The 19,927-nt window shown below is 50.2% G+C and overlaps 1 protein-coding gene across 4 annotated transcripts in view; it reads left to right on the top strand.

Annotated features, from left to right (window-relative positions):
• The first annotated feature begins 78 nt into the window (after window positions 1-78).
• Window positions 79-19,927, top strand: part of SALL3 (spalt like transcription factor 3) — a 43,246-nt gene continuing 23,397 nt past the window's right edge. Inside the window, exons 1-4 of one of the 4 annotated variants that reach the window (XM_067698798.1) lie at window positions 79-225; window positions 12,162-15,083; window positions 15,300-15,640; window positions 16,747-19,524. In XM_067698798.1, the coding sequence (XP_067554899.1) occupies window positions 144-225; window positions 12,162-15,083; window positions 15,300-15,640; window positions 16,747-17,178 (3,777 nt within the window). In that variant the 5' untranslated portion in view covers window positions 79-143 and the 3' untranslated portion in view covers window positions 17,179-19,524. Of the gene's footprint in view, window positions 226-12,161; window positions 15,641-16,746; window positions 19,525-19,927 lie in introns of those variants that run through there. The other 3 variants (XM_067698797.1, XM_067698796.1, XM_067698795.1) reach the window with 3 other exon arrangements.

The raw sequence follows: 19,927 nt of genomic DNA, 5'->3' as shown, positions 1-19,927 counted from the left end.
GCGCGGCCCGCGTAACCGCCGCCGCCGCCGCCGCCCGCGCCCCGCGCCCCGCGCCCCGCGCCCGCCCGGCCGCCCCGCGCCGTCCCCGCTGGCCGCCCCGCTGATGCCGCTTCCCCGCGCGGGGCTCGCGCGCCGCTAGCAGCATGTCTCGGCGCAAGCAGGCCAAGCCCCAGCACCTCAAGTCGGACGAGGAGCTGCCGCCGCCGGACGGGGCTCCCGAGCACGGTGAGGGCCCGCGGACCGCGGCGGCGCCCGGGGGCCTGGGGGGAGCGCGGGCGGCGGGCGCCGCGCACCGGGGAAGTTCCCCGGCTCCTGCGAGCCAGTGTCTGCCGCGCGGCGCTCGGCCCGGGCGGGCCTGCCCGGGGACCCGGTCCTCCACCGGAGCGCGCGGCGCGGGAGTGCGGGAGAAGTAAACTTGGCTCGGCCGCCCGGAGTTGAGCTGCGCACGGAGGCGCCACGGCTCTGGGACCGCTCGGAGTCCGCGCTGCCCGGCGGAGGCCGGCGGGCCGAGCCGGGCGCTGGCGGGAGGGGCCGCGCCGCCGCCTCCGCGCCGCCCCTCGGGCTCCCCGCGCCCGGACGCTGGGGCCGGCCTCGGCGATCGCGGCGTCCCCAGGGCGGTCGCGGCGGCGGGGACGCGTCCGGGGCTCACCCACCACCGGACGCGGGCCGGGAGGCCGCTGCCGGGACAGCTTTGTTAGGCGCCCGGCGCCCTGGCCGGTGCGCGCTCGGAGCGGGTCCGCCGCCCTGACCCCGGCTGGCCAGCGGCCGCCCTGTGTGCCCGAGGGCCGCGGAGCCCGCGGTTCCGGGCGAGCCGACAAACCAGTGATCCCATTCCGAGGACAGTAGGAAGTCGGTGTCGCCTGGCCTTTCCTAATGGCCGCCTTGGGAATTAACCCCGGGGTGAGCTGCGCAGCGGCGCGGGGGGGTGGTCCTTGCACGCGGTAGGACCCCGGCACGTTTCTGGTGCCTCTCGGTTTTCTGGGGCCTCTTCCTGTTCTTTTGGAGGCGCCGCGGGCAACTCTGCAGCCAGCTGGCGGGTAGGAACTTCCTGCCCATCCAGTAGGGAAGGTAGGAGCCACGAAAGTTAGCGCTCGGCGAGGAGCCGGCTGGCCGTGGCCGCGCCCCAGCCCGGGAAGTTAGGGCCCCGGCCGCTCCGGCCTCCCGCTGCCCGCGGATCCCCAGGGGGCGGGAGGGGCGGCCGCGGCGCGATCGCGGGACGCAGGGAGACCGTCCACTGCCCCGGAGCCCGGGCATCGAGTAGTTTGTTCCCTACAAAATAGGCCGGCCAACTTTTTAGATTAACCTATTCTAAGTGGTTTAGAGCAGATACGCGTCTTTTCGCTTTGAGAATTAGCCTGCAGAAAATAAAAAGTTGAAGAGTTTAGCGTGCGGTGTCGTAAAGTTTGCAAAAGCCGGTATACGTCCGCATCGGAATGGAGAACGGGAGTAAAGACTTCTTACGCGGCTGGGAATTCAGGAATTAAACAAAATTTGAGAACTCGTGAGGGTCTTTTTGTCGCAGCGGAGGTAAGGGAGTCTTATCTGTGTCGCCTGGTCACCCAAGATTAGAACGGGAGATATGCTAAAAAGAAACGCTTGCATATGGTGGGTAGATTAAGGACAAAGAATCTTTTTGTCATGGAAATGGATTTTTTTTTTGTTTTGTTTACTTCATCACATAGAATTTCTCACACTTGGTTTGTTTTCTATTGCCCTCAATGACTACATGATCAAATGAATGGATTTATTTCTGCCGAATGAGAAAGACAGTCTTTCCTTCAAAAGAACTACATTGCATCCCAGTGAGGAATTTTAAAGCTTTATTATTGTGGCTCCTGAATAGCTTAAAATCGGCTTTCACAGCCGCCCCAAAATGCAACAATGTAAATACTTCTCAGCTTTGTAGGGTCGTTATCAAAATGTGCAATGTCTCCTTTTATTAAAGCATATTTTAATTAATAGAGTAAAACCCCTTGTATTTAACAATTAACAAGCTGAGGCACTGCTATTCATTTTTAATTTCACTTCAGAAATGAGAGCGTGGTGAACCTCCTAGTGTAAGCGTGTGGAGGGGTCCAGAGCCCTTATTTGAAAACCTAAGATGGAGTAAATTATTCACAAGTTCTCTTTTGAATTCCCCTTGTTGTTACTGAATTTATTTAGGGGTGAAACACATTCAGGTTTTTTTTACCCACCGTGGGATTAAAGTTTCTGTCAGCCTGTGTTTTTCACAATCATTCAGGGTTGTAATCAAGATATTGCCACAGTTCCTGATCGTATTTTGCAACAGGCCAGAAATAGCCTGTCTGGGGCTGAGCCTTAGTCAAGTAGTGTGTTCCCTCGATTGTTCGGGCGAACTGTTTAAAAAATAGTTCTTTCTGATTTAATTATTCTGAAGCTGATTGTTCATGGAGCATAAAAGATAGTCTGTTCTCTCTTCACTTAAGGCACGTTCACATATAGATTGCTCTGTTGTACTGACCGTCATCAGGAGGAGAACTAAGTAAAATATTTTTTTTAAAGCTAAATGGTTGTGAAAACTAAATTACTCCAACGTGAATCAGATATTCTCCAAATTATATTCTGTTAAATGCAGTGGAAATCAACAGACTATGCATGAAGTTATAAGCGACCTAAGTTAGGTTACAGTGTTTTAGAAACGAAGTAAATAATTCCTTTGTATTCCTTTGGATGTTACATGTTAATTAAAGCAGTAGATGCCCGCAATAAAATGGAAGGTTCTTGATAATGATATGAAACACAAATATTCTATGCAAAAATTTTAGTATAATGTGGGGGGAGGCAGTCACATTAATTTACAGTAGAAGACTTTATTTCTTTAAAAAAAAAAGAAATCTGACTATTATCTTTCAGGCTTTGGTTTTTAGGCAAGCAGTGAAAAGATAGCTGTCCAAAAATGCTTCAGTGCTCTCCAAACCTTATTGCAGGAATGAAATATGATGACATATGTAGAATGAGAAAAAGTGATAAAGATTTACGTTTAAGTTCTAAAGTTATCCTGTTGTAAAAATGTGTTTTAAGGATGACTGGGACTAAACTTACATTCCCACTAGGTACTATCTTTTAAAATTGCAAATTGTTTCATTCCTGTTTCCGAAAATTTAGAAATAAGTGGGATGCAGCTTTAGGATTAAGTTAATTAAATGTATGCCACAATAATGAAATCTTTTGAGCCAGCCGAATATTTTTGTTCTAAGAAAAATTAATTAAAACTTCTAATGACGGAACAGCACTTACACTCCTACTAAGAGCTTTAAAAGGTGTTTGTTGCTGTCCTTCACTGGATAAAATACAGCTTAGGAAAGATACATTTTACTGCCCTTAGAAGGAAAGTATGTATTTAAGGAGAAACAAAAGGATATTATAATTTAGAGCAGTTTGCCATCCTGTATTTTGTTTGTTTTTATTTTCTGCCAACTCACAGTTACATGGCTATCTTAAAAATCCTTTTAAATGATCCTGTGATTTAAGACTTTACCAGTGGTGTTCATAGACCGTGTTTGAATTAAGGGGAAGAAGGCCCCCAGCCCTGGGTGAAGAGATCTTTTCTCTTTTATCTGTCTGTGCATGGCTTGCCTTCAGAGCTCTGGGCACTCACTCACACACTTACAATTCAGCATTCCAAAAGGAAACAATACAGAAGCCACTTTCTGACATCCCTAGGCAGACTGTTTTCTCTGAAACATGAAAGGTAAGGAGTAAGTTAAGCAGGGAGGGAAAGGAAAAGAAGAATTTGCGAACGTTTATTTTTTAAATGACATTTAAAATCCTAAGCTATTTAAAAATGCATAATTTGGTGGCCAATAAAAAGCATGCCAATTAATTCTCACCTTACAGAGAAAGAGCTGATTATGTTACAGTTAAGGGGTTCTTTTTTTTAGGCACATTTAAACTTCCATAGTCTACTCATAATGCAATATTTTTTGATCTGTTTAGAGCCAGAAAATGAAGAAGGTATGGACCAACAGCAGGAATTACTTACCAAGCTGATTATGTTTTGTGTACAAGATGATGGCAAAAGGAGGCCAAAGTGGGTCAGATTTCATTTTCAAGTACAATCTCTAAGAGGCTTTGCCATTCACCCCGAGATAGCTCCAAGAACGTTTTCTTTTGGGGGGAATTCAGTAAAGGTACAACCAAGGTTTCCGATCTGTGTACTGACCACCAGTTAGAATTTAGCATTCTTAAATGTAGGTATTTTATTTACATGAAATAAAAACCTTCTTAACTGTCAGTGAGGTCATGCCCCATCCTTCAATGCTGCATATAGTTTCAAGAAGGATAATTTTTAAATAATACTTATAATAGGAAGAGGTTTTGTTAGTTTTCATTTTCCTTCATGATTTCTTGACCAGTTGCTAGGATACGAACAGCATATCTTAGTCTTGTGAAGATGAGGGCTAATTCTACCACTGGTGGGACAGGTTTGTAGTTACAGCATATGTGAAGTTGCCACACACTTCATATAAAATCAGGCATAAGTAAAGTCTGTGTAGAAATTGAATGTTTTACTATTACCTTACATAAACTTTTACATTTGAAAAAAAGAGCCCGGTCCTTAGATTTTTTTCTCTTGTTAAGTTGAACACCTTTATGACCTAAAGTGCAGTTAACTGTGTGATTCCCAAGCAAATAAGGCGAGTCATATCGCAGAAAGTGAGATATTAATTGAAATAATAAAATAATGTAATGGGCTCTATTTATGTTAGAGGTTAGGATTTGATCTGTTTGTTGAAGGCAAGAGTTCTCTGGGCTGAACCATTGCCCACCAAAGAGACCTGAGGCTGCCAGGGTGGCGTCCAACTCCGCGGTGCCCTCCGTGGGCCTGTCTTTTCCGGTCATCCCAGATTCGTTATGCTAACCATCGGGGACCCCTCCCCTCCTAATTCCCGGGAAGCCTTGGGGCCCACACAGCGTCCAGCCTTGGTGGCCTGGGGTCTGTGGGAAGGAGGGCGTGCAGAGGGCTGGCAGCTTCCCACCCATCTCCGCGAAGGTGGGTGGTTCAGGGTGCTGCTGCGACAGACCTGCTGACTTAACCTTTGCCTGCTTTGCCCTGCCGGGGGTGGCCACTAGATGTCAAGCTCATAATACAATGCGTGCATCTGTGCTGTTGACCTTGGCAACAGGACTCACCAGTGTTCTGTTAAGTGTTAACACTGGCTCCGAGTGCGGACTGGGGACCCACGAGTTTGCTCTGTGCTGCTCGGTTTATCAAATGCCCATCTAGTGCAGCACAAGTGTTTATAGTGCTCAAAGAGGGAGAGAGAACCGTTTTCTTTTGTGTGGCTGTTACATCTTGAACTGTTTAATTAACCCTGCAGGTGCCGTGGCGCTTGGTCTTCATTCGCCGGCGTTCTCGGTCCTCTTTTCCAGAGTGCCCTCTTCACAGCACCGTTTGGTAATTGAGTTAGGGCTCTGCACTGCAGAGCCGCTAGCTTCAACCCCCCAGGGCAGGGCTTTTCCTGGATGATTTTTCGCATGTGTGTAAACTTCGCCCGTAGAAATGGAACAGTGCGGTGAGGTGATGACAAATCATGGAAATGATTTAATGACCTAACCCCGAGTGCAAGCAGTCCGAGGGTTACAGTTGATCGGCGCCTTGTTCCCGGACACCGTGTAGTTCCTGCTGCTCTGGGGCTGTTTAGACCCAGGTGTTTATACGTCTAAGTGGCTTTGCTTATTTATGTGTTTTTATGCGCGGTGGATTTGAAAAGTAACGTGTCGAGGCCCGTAGGCGCTTCCGCAGAGGGGGTGTCGTGGAGCAGCACGTTTAATTTCATGTGTGAGGTTAAACCTCCGCCTCTGAACCGAAGGTGACCCTGCACAGACCTTGTTTTTCCCCCTCCCCGAGCTTTGATGGAAATTGTTTGCATTTGCCGCCGTATTCCAGGTTTGGGCGTTCTCGGTGAGGCAGAGTGATACCCGTGTATTCATCGTAAGCAAGATTACAGCGTAACATGTGAGTGAAAGAACTATTGTGCAACCTTAAAGTGTAACAAACATCTTATTATTTGATGCAGCAGATAGTTAACACAAGTGAACGTTGTGGCCGCTTTCCATCTGCGTGTGTCCATAAAGGAAACAGTGTTTCCCCTCCCTGGTGCATCACCCCACAGATGAAAAACCGCAAATGTTTTAAACAGAAGACGTTTGGCGCCTGTGCCACAGGTGGTCCTTACTTAACAAATTTGTGGCGTGGGCCGCTGAGTCGGCGGAAGCGGCCTGCGGGTCAGTGCGGCTTGGGCGAGGCACGAGCGCCCTCCGCTGTTCCGCTCCGAGCTCACACGCTTGGAGGTCTAGGAAAAGGACAAAATTTTTCTGTTGCGTCTGGAATTTCTTCTACATTGTTAAACACGGTAGGGGTCTCTATTTGTCTCCTCCTGCTTCACAGCTTGGGCTCAGTATGTGATAATTCATCTTTCTTTATGGGATTCAAAGCTATCATAAGGAGTTAAAAAGAATTAATTTGCAAGAAAATAGTGTCTCCTAACAATTTGGGAAAACTTGAAAAATGCTTCCTAGATTTTCAGGGGATGGAAAAGGCACAGGAGAAAGTAAGGATTCCTTTCCTAGAGACCCACGTGGCATTTTCAAGTTACTGATTAAAGTGGAGAAGTTAACATCCCTTTTCCCGGTAAGGAACGTTTGCTTCTCTTTTCGTTAATTGTAAGGGATTTAAAATGCATAGCAAAAGGGTGGCAGAATGAAGGTGAGGGTTTGGGCCTGATCAGCAGAATTATCAAACACCTGTTTACTGCCCTTTGTAATTCGGTTACTGATTTGCAAGGCCCAGCCTCCTGGAAGGAGAGAATAAGAAAGCCTTGCTGAGAACTGCAGTTTGAATTTTTTAAAGAAAGCATCTGGTCTCAAATATTCTTATCTATGTTACAGGCACGCTTTTAACTCGTGGCTTTAAAAGATCATCGTGAGTGTAAACATTCTGTCCATCTTCTGCCATGTCGTTTTTATTTGGAAGGCCGCATATGCTGTTGCAGGCAGCGAAGACATGATCCTTGTATAACATGATCCTTGTGTATTGTATAGCAGACCAGGAATCGGAGCTGAGAGAGCAATGGGAAGGGGATCCTTTCACACCCAGAGTTGTCCTAAGAATAGGGACATTTTTGCTAAACGTTTTCTGCATTTTTTATCAGTGAGAAGGAAAAAAATCATGTCATTTTAAGACTGCTGTTGGAGCTGTTCTTTGGTTGGAGGCCTCTCTGAAAGGCGGTGGCACCCTTTCCCCCTCCTGCAGCCCCCAGAGGCGGCACGCTTACTCAAGAACGTTTGAACGGTGAGGCTTAGAAGTGCTGGAAATCCCAGGCATAAATAGCAAGCGTGGGGCTATAGCTGTAGAAACGAATTGCACGTTTCCTCTCCACCTGAAGCAGCTTCCTCTTCTAGCCTCCGTGCTTTTCGCTCCTCCTGACTGCGTTCAGGAGGACAGACTCGGCGTTACGTGCAGACACCCGGCTCACAGCCATGGCTGGTACATCCTTGGTGTTAGCAAAGTAGAGAGCTCTTTCCAATACGTCTTCTTCCTCGCATTGGTAGCCCGCGGATACAGCAAAACTGGGTGGTACTTTCAGAAAGTAACCTCAACCAAATATTCCCGTTAACCAAGAAGGGAAGACTCTTGGCTAAGTTCTGTTACTGGGCGCATTCATTGGTTGGCATTTTTCTTCACTAGTTCTAAGAGAACCCTGGTGCACTGTAAGGCCCCTGCCTATTTACAGTTTGAAGTCTCTTAGTTATTGAGGAGCCAGTATGCAAAAAGTAAATTATTTCGACATTAATGATAATGTTAACAGTGCTTGTTTTTCAGTTCCCCCTTAAAGGAAGAAAGAATTTTCCCATTGCATTGGAAGTAAATTTCTCAAACCTTGTACTGTTGTTGCAGTGGCTTTGACGTGGTTTCACCTTGAAACAAACTTTTTTGAGCCATGTCAACAAATGGATGTAATAACTTCTATTTTTAGAATGAAAAGCCAGTTACACATGTAAATTTAATTGAAAGGTAGTTGGATACATTCGAATCCGACCTAATACTGGCTTAAAACAATGGCAGGATTAAGGGCTTTGGAAGTTGCATGATAAAATTTGGAGCTGCTGTCAGATCTCTCCTATATGGGTTTTCTAGTTATATAGACAGCATCTTTTTAAAGATAACTGCTTCCAGATGAGCACATCTACACTGTAACACGATGCACGTAATCACTGTAACGGAACTGCCATCGAAGCAAGTTACAACAACTTACTTTGCATCTCACTCTCCTGAATGTGGCGGAAGGCCGCTGCTTTCACTCTGGACTCAACTGCAGTCTTGCTGCTTCTGAAGAGCTGTGTCCCTAGTGAAACAGGCTCGTTTTGGTTCTCCCCTACCAACCAATTCAGTTGAAGTGCTTGTTGTTGTTTGAAAACATTCTTAAAATATGCACCCAAAATTTCAATTGCACACATGACGTATTAGAGGCTTTTCATTTGCATTCATTGTACTCAAGACTGTCTTGTGAAATTTGTGCTTCTCTGTAACTTTTATGGAATGCTAATCCTACTGAGATTTTGATCGTGAAACAAGTGGAAATAACAGTTGAAGTGATCACGTTATGGTACTTCATACAGACCCCAGTAAGAAAAATTACAGGTGGTGATTCTAAATTATTTGCCCCCAATAAAAAATCTGAATTGTATTGAAGAATGTTTTTCCCTCGCTTATTGTAGTTTTTAAAATATGTTTTCGTTAAAAGGCAAATTTATTATGAAACTTGGGTTATAAAATCCAACAATTATTTGTTTTGTTAGGTTCACTAACATAACGAACTAACAGGTCCCAAATGCCATTTTCACCCAATTTCCTCCCTTCGGTTTTGCTTTCCTTCTTCAATTTTAGAGGAATACAGTGGAGGCTTATATTACTTTGACAAGAATATCTTCACTGTGTTTAGGTAACTATCAATTTGCGTTAAACAAAATGGCTTATTATTTGGTAAATAGTACTTAAATATTATTCTATGCACAGTTTCTACAATGGAGAAATAATTGTAATTTTGCTAACCTGCCAATGGGAGAAGAAGAAAATTACCTTCCCAACTTCCATGAGTTTGGAGGTGAACCCAAAATACTTAACACATGGAAAAAACCAATAGAAATGTAAAAATTTATCTTTAAAGTAAATAGAGATTTCTTTGGGCTGCTTAAGACCTGTGAGAAAAGTACAGTGTAAAATAAAAGTCCTGTTTCTCTATTTCACACGCCACAGTTGTTACAAAGAAAATCTGGGAAATGTTCCTCTGTAAAGATATAATTTATTTATAATTAGTTAATTCTTCCAACAGTCAACGCACTTTACCAGAAATCAGCCTAATTTTTAAGCATTTTCTCAGTGAATTGTCCCTAAGCACATATTCCATGTGAAAAAAAAAGTATTCTTTTATAGCACAGGGAACTATATGCAATACCTTGTAATAATCTATAATGGAAAAGGATCTGAAAAAGAATATATATATAAAACAAATATATATATATATAAATTAACTGAATCATTTTGCTATATACCTGAAACTAACACAACATTGTAAATCAACTGTACTTCAATAATAATTTTTAGGAAAAAGAATTCTTTGGACACAGTATACACTGTGTTTGTGTCAAATTTTAAATGTATGTACCATGTGAATGCTTTTGTATACCATGTAAGTTATACATTTTTCTTCTCCAAGGAATAAATGTAAAAAACATTTCAAGAAATTAGCAATATTTAATTTCTTGGTGTTTTTCTTTTTAAAAAGTATTAAAATTAAAAAGCTCTGTGAAGAGTACGGCAGGCCTTCTGTATCATAGCTTTAAAGTGGTAGTGTTCAGTTATGATTAATAATTACACTAGTTCATGATGTACCGTAACACGGCTTCCAACTGGAGTGCTTGGTGCAGATGAACTTTTTTTTAACGGCCACTTACGTTTTTAATATGTGGGTCCACAGGAGAACATCCCACTATTGTAAAGAAATTTAAAAGCAGAGATTCTTTGCACTGTGTGATAATGTTTAAACTACATAACTAAAATTTGAGATAGCCCCTGTTTTCTTATCAGTCATTAAGAAATTATTTACCTGAAGAGTTGAGGGGTTTTTCCTGCCCTGTTCCATAACCTTTGCAGGTTTCAGATGAGTTTTTGCATACATTGAACAAAGTTAAGTACTCCGAGTATTTATTTTGTTAACGCTCCTATCTGCAGTATCAATCAGCTGTGTCTTTGCTTCCAGCTACACTCAACCTCATTACAGACGCCTATTACATTCCTCCCTCATACGGTAATGAGACTTCTTGCAGTCTGAGCTTCAGCACCGAATTCAGTTTAAAAGTCTAGCAGGTCCTTACGGGCTGCAAGCTCTAACTTCTTTTCCCCTTCAAATGGTTGAGCCAGTTAAGAAAATGCTAATTGAACACTGCTAATCATTTTTTAAAGGCAAGTATAAATTACCTGGAAATAGCAACCTCATGGAGAGCAGCCTGCTAGCCTCAAAGAATAGTTTGACCTTCTTTTCCAGTAGAGGGACTACATATTCTTACAGGATGTTTTTTTACAAATCAGATTTCTCTACTGAGATCAGTGCCGAATCCTTCTCCTAAGACTCTAAAAGAGAAAACCTGGAGCCTTCTTAGCAAATCCATTTGTCGATGTTTCAATAGTAAACGATTTCCGGGGACGCAAACTTGAGGATGTGTGGCTCTCACACTCAACTATGCACGACAGCAAAGGGCCGATTTGCAGCTGTCATTTGTCTCTGTTCAAGCTGATTTGTTGCTGTCACTCCATCCACAAGTTGACAAAAAGCAGTCGCAAGGCAGTGCTACCCAGGCCGGCATGTGGAGCCTGAGGAATCGTTGAACGCTGCCTGTCACCCCAACGTCCCAAAAAAGTAGGAGCTGGGAATGTCATCAGATGTTGATTTCTTGTTCCCGTATAGCTATTTATTTGATCAGGTGTGAATGAGAATTGTTGATTAAACAGGGCTGTTATTCGGCAGAAGAGGGTATAGGAGTCAGGAAGTCGCTGCCTACAACAGTAATTAAACATGTGTAACCAATTAGAGGGTTTCCACTATGGCACAAGTATATAATTTGCTATGTCTTTCTATGAGAATGGATGAAAATAGGTACAAAAAGTGTGACTACAACATTCTCATGTTAAACATGTCAGCATAAATGAACTTTAAATATATAATTTCTAGTTTGTTAGCAGTCTGCAGAACACGATTGACCAGTAACAATAACATGTAATTTTGGTTCATTTAGCCAAGAAATATTGCATCTGACAGAGCCAATTAATTGTATTAAACGTGATTAATTTTAGGCCCAGACTATATTGATGGTATTCATTTGGCAAATCCTGAAATGTAGAAATGTACCCTCTCTGGAGGAAAGTACGATGGCCGAAAAGATACAGGATTGATCTGTTGATCAAACTACAAGTTGGAGAGATTGCTTTTCTGAGCAGAGATGTAAGAAGTGCTTATATATTCCTTGTTATATTTACAAATGCAAGTATTTAGCTGAAATTTCCTCCATGAAATAAATGCCCATTGATCTGAAAGCTTCTGCAGAATTACATTAAATCTCTAATGTCTCGGCGCGGCATAAAGATAATAAATCTTCGTGGTCCAAGCCCGGGAGAGTGGCAGCGGCCGGCTCTCCTGTCAGGTGCTGACGTGAGTTTGAAAGGTTACAGATTAGTTTAGCAATGTTAAGTGAACTGGCAAAGGCATCTCTAATTTTGCTGGAAATGAGGAAGCCCAGTGGTTGGGGGAGTCCTAATGAGCCCATCGAAAGCTGGCTTTGTACCCAGCAGACAGGGTGGTTGCAGATTGTATGAAAATATTGGAAATCAATGGTGTCTATGGAATTTCATTAAGAAGCGGTATCCACAATTGATAGAGCCTCATAATTCGATGGATGGTGCTAAGAAAATGATTAGCTAGCTATAAAGAGTCATAGGATACGCGTGCCGGGACGTCAGAAATGTTGAAGTGGGGTAATTTGTACAAAATAAAAAATATTGATTTTACTTATGTGCAGAATTTTGAGATGGAGGGCAGGCTGTCTCGCAAGGCCCTGGCTGATGTAATGTCTTGCTTTTCCAGCGGCCCCCGGGGAGGGCGCCGAGGACGGGGACAGCGGGAACGAGAGCCGGAGTGGAAGCGAGGAGACGCACGTCTGTGATAAGTGCTGCGCCGAGTTCTTCAAGTGGACGGACCTCCTGGAGCACAAGAAGGCCTGCACCAAGAACCCCCTGGTGCTGATCGTCAGCGAAGATGAGCCGGCCCCGCCCTCTGAAGAGTTTCCAGAACCTTCTCCGGCCAGCTCTCCCAGCGAGCACACGGAGAGTGAGGCTGCCGAGGAGACGGCCCCCACAGAGGGCGGGGAGGGCGGGGAGGTGAGGGCCCCCGAGAAGGAGGACGAGCCCATGGAAGTGGACCCCTCCGTGGACAAGAGCTTCCAGAGCCCGGGCCCCACGCACGCAGGGAAGCCGCCTCTACCTCAGGTCCCCGAACCGGCCCCCGTGGCCGCCTACAGCATGCCAAACACCAACGTGACGCTGGAGACCCTCCTGAGCACCAAGGTGGCCGTGGCACAGTTCTCCCAGAACACGAGGGCTGCAGGAGCCGTGGGATCCAGCGGCGGGGTGGCGGCCGTGGCCATCCCCGTGATCCTGGAGCAGCTCATGGCCCTGCAGCAACAGCAGATCCACCAGCTGCAGCTCATCGAGCAGATCCGCAGCCAGGTGGCCATGATGAACCACCAGCCGCCGCGGCCACCGCTGAACCCCAGAGCGGCCACGGGGGCCCAGAGCGCCCCGCTGCCCACCTCCGGCCAGCTCCCAGGGCTGGCCGCGCACTCGGCCCTGCAGCTCTCAGCCGGGGCCGCCCCCGTCCCCACGGCACCCGGCCCTGCCACCCAGCCGGCCGCCTACGAGGGCCCCCAACACCTGGCCCAGCCGGCGTCCGGAGCCAGCACTCCGCACGTCCCGGGCGGGGGCCCCTCCGGCCCCGAGCCCGGCGCCCCGGCGTCCTCCGTCGCGGCCCCGGCCTCCACTGCCCCGGCCCCGGCGGTCAGCGCCTCCGGCGCCCCCTGCCGGCCGCAGAACGCTTCCACGCCCCCCGCCCTGGGGCCCGGGCCCCTCCTCAGCTCGGCGCCCAGCCTGCCAAGCCCACTTCTACCTCAGACCTCCGCCGGCAGTGTCATCTTCCCCAACCCGCTGGTCAGCATCGCAGCCACGGCCAGCGCGCTGGACCCCCTGTCGGCCCTCATGAAGCACCGCAAGGGCAAGCCCCCCAATGTGTCGGTGTTCGAGCCCAAGGCCAACGCCGAGGACCCCTTCTTCAAGCACAAGTGCAGGTTCTGTGCCAAGGTGTTTGGGAGCGACAGCGCCCTGCAGATCCACCTGCGCTCCCACACGGGCGAGCGGCCCTTCAAGTGCAACATCTGCGGCAACCGCTTCTCCACCAAGGGCAACCTGAAGGTCCACTTCCAGAGGCACAAGGAGAAGTACCCCCACATCCAGATGAACCCCTACCCCGTCCCCGAGTACCTGGACAGCGTGCCCACCTGCTCCGGGATCCCCTACGGGATGTCACTGCCCCCGGAGAAGCCGGCCACCACCTGGCTGGACAGCAAGCCCGTGCTGCCCACGGTGCCCACGTCGGTCGGGATGCAGCTCCCGCCCACCCTCCCCGGCGTCAGCCTCGGCAGCTATGCCGACTCCCCCAGCCTCACCCCCGCCAGCCGCTCCCCGCAGCGGCCCTCGCCGGCGTCCAGCGAGTGCCCCTCTCTGTCCCCAGGCCTGACCAGCTCCGAGGTGGTGACCGCCGAGTCCCCGCAGCCGGCACCCGGCGGGTCTTCCCTGCCCAAGACCGAGCCCATGAGCCTGCCTTGCACAAACGCCAGGGCGGGGGACGTCCCCGCCACTGGGCAGGTGTCTGCCGCGTCCGCCCTCGCGGACAGCAGCCTGTCCCCCGGCCTCTGCAGCCCAGTCCTCCCGGCCGGCGCCGAGCAGTTCAAGGCCAAGTTTCCCTTCGGAGGGCTGCTTGACTCTATGCAAACGTCCGAAACCTCCAAGCTGCAGCAGCTGGTGGAGAACATCGACAAGAAGGTGACGGACCCCAACCAGTGCGCCATCTGCCACCGCGTGCTGAGCTGCCAGAGCGCCCTGAAGATGCACTACCGGACGCACACGGGCGAGCGGCCCTTCAAGTGCAAGATCTGCGGGCGTGCCTTCACCACCAAGGGCAACCTGAAGACGCACTTCGGGGTCCACCGCGCCAAGCCGCCGCTGCGCGTGCAGCACTCCTGCCCCATCTGCCAGAAGAAATTCACCAACGCCGTGGTCCTGCAGCAGCACATTCGCATGCACATGGGGGGGCAGATCCCCAACACGCCACTGCCCGAGGGCTTCCAGGACGCCATGGACGCCGAGCTGCCCTACGACGAGAAGGCCACGGACGCCCTGAGCGGCTACGACGATGACGTGGACGAGAACTCCCTGGAGGAGGACGCCGAGCTGAAGGACACGGCTGGCGACCCATCCAAGCCGCTGCTGGCCTTCTCAAGCTCCTGCCCGCCCTCCCCGCCGTCCGTCATCTCCAGCATCGCCGCCCTGGAGAACCAGATGAAGATGATGGACTCGGTCATGAGCTGCCCCCAGATGACCGCCCTCAAGTCCCTGGAGAACGGGTCCGGGGAGAGCGACCGTCTGAGCAACGACTCCTCGTCAGCTGTGGGCGACCTGGAGAGCCGGAGCGCGGGCAGCCCGGCCCTGTCCGAGTCATCCTCCTTGCAGGCCCTGTCGCCCGGGAACAGTAACAGCGAGAGCCTGCCTTCTAAGTCCCCGGGCCTCGGCACCCAGGAGGAGCCGCCGGAGCCGCCGCTGAAGACGGAGAGGCAGGACAGCCCGCCCCCCGGGCCCGAGAACGGAGGGGCGCTGGACCTGACGGCCCCCCACCCCGGCCGGCCGGCCATCAAGGAGGAGGCGCCCTGTAGCCTGCTGTTCCTGAGCCGAGATCGGGGTAAGTGTGCGAGCACCGCGTGTCGTGTCTGTGCGAAGCCTTTTGCTTGCAGGAGCGCGCTGCAGATCCACCTCCGCAGGCACACCAAGGAGCGGCCGTTCGTCTGCGCGGCCTGCGGGCGCGGCTGCTCCACCCTGGGTAACTTAAAGCAGCACTTGCTGACCCACAGGTTGCGCGAGCCGCTTCCCCAGTTGCTTGACCCCAGCTTTGCTCTAGGTCCCGGCCAGGGCACCCCGAGCCTGGGTCCCAGCTCCGCACCCGCCACGATCAAAACGGAAGTGAATGGGCACAGCAAGGCCGGCCCCTTGGCCGAGGGCCCGCCGCTGCCGGCTCCCATCCAGGTGCCTGCGGGGCCCCCGACGGTGATGAGCCCCGGCCTCGCCCCCATGCTGGCCCCCCCGCCGCGCCGGACGCCCAAGCAGCACAACTGCCAGTCGTGCGGGAAGACCTTCTCCTCGGCCAGCGCCCTGCAGATCCACGAGCGCACCCACACCGGGGAGAAGCCCTTCGGCTGCACCATCTGCGGGAGAGCGTTCACCACCAAGGGCAACCTCAAGGTGAGGGCCGCCCGGGAAGCCCCTGCGTCCACCTCCCGTGGTCCTGGCCAGGGGCACGGCTGCTGCCGAGCCCCCGAGAGACAGCGCGGCGTGTGCCTGCGTGGCGTGTGGTGTGAGCGCGCTTGTGTGTCATGGGTGAGTCTGCACCGTGTGTGTGCCTGCGTGTGCGCGTTGCCTGCGGTGCTCCCACGCGTGTCCGGTGGCAGCGAGGAGCTTGCCTTCCACGCGGGCCCGGCCTCCCCTTGAGGGCTGGTGCTGCCTGCGTGGCTGCAGGGCGTCGGGGTGACGCTTGCTGGCTGACAGGGCAGGCCCAGGGCCGGCGCTGCCCGGAGGCCAGTGGGACGCTGACACCAAGAGAACCGGGCCTGTAGATGCTCGCAGGTGACGCCAGTGATGCAAGTCCCGCCCCGAGGCCAGGGGTCAGATCTGTGGTTCTGGCCACTTGGCTGCCACGAGGGCCCAGCGGGCACCTGGGAGAAGCTTCCCAGCCTGAGGGCCGGGGGAGGGGAGGACGGTACAGCGACGTCACGACGTCACGTTTGCGTCTGAGGTACGGCCACGCCGCCCGTTTTCCCCGGAGGTGTGGAGTGTGTGGCCGGGCACCGAGGACCCGTCCAGGGCCGTGCCCACACCCTCAGGGGAGTGTGCCGCTTTGCAGCCCACGTCAGGCGCCTGCGTGGGTCTCAGTGAGCCCTCGGGGACCTGTGGCCTCCGCTTGCTGGTAGCGTGAAAGCCGCCTGAGGGCTCTGCTGACCACAGGTGCCCAGACGGGAGAAAACCAGGCACGGGCACAGTGAAGCCAGGGGTTCTGGGGGGCGGGGCAGGAGCTTCGGGACCCTCCGGGTGGCCCGTGGGTCTCACGCCTTAGGGGGGAAATGATTCCATCCAGCTGTGCAGCTCTGTGTACTTGACAGAAGGAAACGTTGCAGGTTCAAATATAAGATGCTCAGGAAAGCTCACCTAACAAGTTTGTTGTCCCAAAGGAATGCTTAGGCTGGGGAAGAGGGCAAGGAAAGGAGCTGGAGGGAGTCCCCAGGTCCCCGGGCGTCTCTGTGACCCCAGGGCTGGGTGCACTCACGCCCAGGTGTGTCTCGTGTCCCCCGCAGGTGCACATGGGCACCCACATGTGGAACAACGCCCCTGCCAGGCGCGGCCGCCGCCTGTCGGTGGAGAACCCCATGGCCCTGCTGGGTGGTGACGCCCTGAAGTTCTCCGAGATGTTCCAGAAGGATCTGGCTGCACGGGCCATGAACGTGGACCCCAGCTTTTGGAACCAGTACGCCGCAGCCATCACCAACGGGCTGGCCATGAAGAACAATGAGATCTCCGTCATCCAGAACGGAGGCCTCCCCCAGCTCCCAGTAAGTCTCGGGGGAAGCGCGCTCCCCTCCCTGGGCTCCCTGGCTGCCGGGCTGGACAAGGCGCGGCCTGGCAGCAGCCCGCCCATCGCAGGGCTGGACAAAGCCAAGTCGGACGCGGGAGCCGGCCGGCCGTTCACGCGGTTCATTGAGGATAACAAGGAGATCGGGATTAACTAGCCACGTCCCTGCCCTGTGGGTCCCCTTCCCCATTCACCCAGAGCAGGAAAGACGTCACCAGGTGGCTGCCCGAGGTGGCCTCACCCGCTGCCCGGTGCGCCTTTCGCGGTGAGCTTGACCGTCCTCGAGAACTCGACAACCTTTGAAATAGATTTAAGTCAAAAAGAGACGTCCTCGGAGAGCCACCTTGGGAACAGAAGGGGCTCAGAGCACATCCATTCCGTCCCTCCAAAGCCCAGCAGTGCCCAGAGGGGGCTCCCCGCCCTATTCCAGGAAACTCGTTCAGTGGTTTTGTTCGAATTAGTTAGAAACTTGAACTCTGTCCTTAGAACTCTTATCTCAAAGACGTGGTCTAGTGCTCCCGGCGCCGTGTAGCATGGCAGTACCTTCGTCTGTGGTATTTATGATGTTAAGATGATGCGGGTAACAGACAATACAGCCCAACTTTAACGGAAGCTTCTGTACTGCAGAATACATCTGGCTGTGTGATTTTTGTTTTTTAAAGCAAGATTTGTTTTACTATAAATAAGTGGGTTATTTCCATGCAGGCAAAATTGTGAAGTTCTGTTGGGAAAGAGCATGCTTTTCGTGTGCAAGCACCTGTCAGTAACAAGCCTTTTTTTTTTTTTTTTTTTTTTTTAATTTAAATGTTTGTAGCTGCTATGTGGATATAGTGTTCTCTAGTGTGGTGTGTAGCCCAGCAGTTGGGAACAAGTTACAGACAGACACCACCGTGAATTATTCACAACGTTATAGCAGTTGTGAGTACATATCTCGCATTATCAAACCTGTACAATAAAAAGGTAATGTTTGTATAATGTGGTTGAAAACTCTTAATTTATACTCTTGCACTTTTAGTATTTTGTATTAGGGAGGTTTGTCTATAATTGGAAAATTTTAAAAGATGTAAAGTATTTTATAAATAGTACTTTGATTGAAGGAAAATGAAGAGAAAAAAAAAAAAAAAAAGCTGTTACAGTCTTAGGTCAGACGGTATGAGAAATCTGTGCTCCTTAACCGGAAAAGCCTCCAAGACTTGTCAGTTCCTCAATAAACTAGGGCCTGCTGTTTCTTAAATTAAATGATTTAACTTTTCTACGAAGCCCATTTAAAAACTTGACCACCCTAAGAAAACTTTGATGAATTCATCTTAGGACCGTGACACCAGTACAAGCCAGGAAGTAAGCAAGAGAGCACTGCATAGGTATGACGCTACTGTAGCCTCTGCTCTCTTTCTCGCACGCCCCCCGAACGAGAGTTTGACTGCCTGCGAGGCCTGCTTTTGTGCTCAATAAACTGCAGAGAGGTGTCGGGTGTCAGGCAGTATAATCAGTCATAACTGGGACGTTTTTCTGAGTTCCTGATTTATTTATTATCTTCTCAGATGAAAACAAAGCACACTGTCATCTGATCAAAGCACAGTCTCGTGCTGGTGATTCTGCCCATTGCCCCGTGTCAGGAAAGGGCCCTGGGCAGGTGCCGGGCGGCGGGGCTGAGCCAGGCCCACACAGAAGTGTTGTGTGCTCTACCTCATTTTGTGCGTTGCAAGCATGCTGGAGTCTGAGACCGTGAACTTCCTCTGGCAGTGCTGTCCTAGGTCGTCGTGGGTGGCCGGGTGACAGTGCGAGGGGCTGAGTCCCCGAGGAAGCAGTCGAGCCTTCTCAGTTGAAACCGAGACATAGGACCATCTTTCCAACACAGCCACAGCAACAAGTCACATCGTGTCACTGAACAGAGTTTCAAAGACTCACAGATAAGCAGACCTAGCCGTGATCTCTGTCGGAAACGAACCCTGAACTCTCCAGCTCTGTTTCCCACGCAGGTGGGATGGCGTGTGCCCGGGGTACCCTCTCCTCTCACGGGATGGGTCGGGGGGTCCCAGCGTCGGGAAGAGAAAACAGGTGCTTGGTGTCGCTGTGTTTCAGCAGTGAATGTTCTTATTATTTATGTGTCCTTTTTGCTGTGATTTTTTTTTTTTTTCCTTTTTGGTTAGTATTTGGTACCATGTAGTGTTCTCTCCTCGCAAAAGGGTGTGTATATAACGTAAGAAAAGAGGAATGTAAAGTGCTGTAAATAAGATGGCCCATGACGGGACAGTGAGACTGTCCCCACCCTGTGCTCAGGGCGAGGCTGTCCCTCTCCGCATGGTGAAGAGACACTATTTTTCTATTGCAACACCGTGTAGGGCCAGGGGCCTCCCTGAACCAGTGGAGAATTGTTACCCAGATCCAATATTTTTTATGATGAAATCTGTGGCTTGACACATCTACTGATTGAAATGGATGTCTTAGTCTAGGTTCCTATTTTTGTCATACGGAATTGAATAAAATGCAGGATGTAATATGATTTCTGAATGGCGTTCCTTGATTATTCTAATGGAGAAAGTGGAATTTGAGGTTACGGTCATTGATGGTGGACGTATATTCGTGGTGTTTCTCCAAGGAAAGTCACTGGGTTCTGAGAGCTTAGATCTATTAAGCCATATCTAAGCGTGTCTTGATTGGTCTCGAAATTTTCATGTTTCACCTTTTTCTAAAATAAAAGTGCAGCCTCCTAACTGTGGATTTTTTTTTTTAATTTACGTCTTTGATGGAAGAAGATGTAGTAGAAAATGCTTAATTATTCGAGACTACTGGCAGTGTCCAAAAACGACTACACTCTGAATTACCATCCCCTTGTCGGCATTGAGGGAAAATAACGGCTCTTCAGGTCCCTTGAAAACTAAATCGCTGTGCCTCTAGTGACAATT

Source organism: Pseudorca crassidens, chromosome 12 (genome assembly GCF_039906515.1).
Source record: "Pseudorca crassidens isolate mPseCra1 chromosome 12, mPseCra1.hap1, whole genome shotgun sequence".
Taxonomy (NCBI): domain Eukaryota; kingdom Metazoa; phylum Chordata; class Mammalia; order Artiodactyla; family Delphinidae; genus Pseudorca; species Pseudorca crassidens.
Note: the sequence above shows the minus strand (reverse complement) of the source record. Positions and strands in the feature narration are given on the sequence as shown.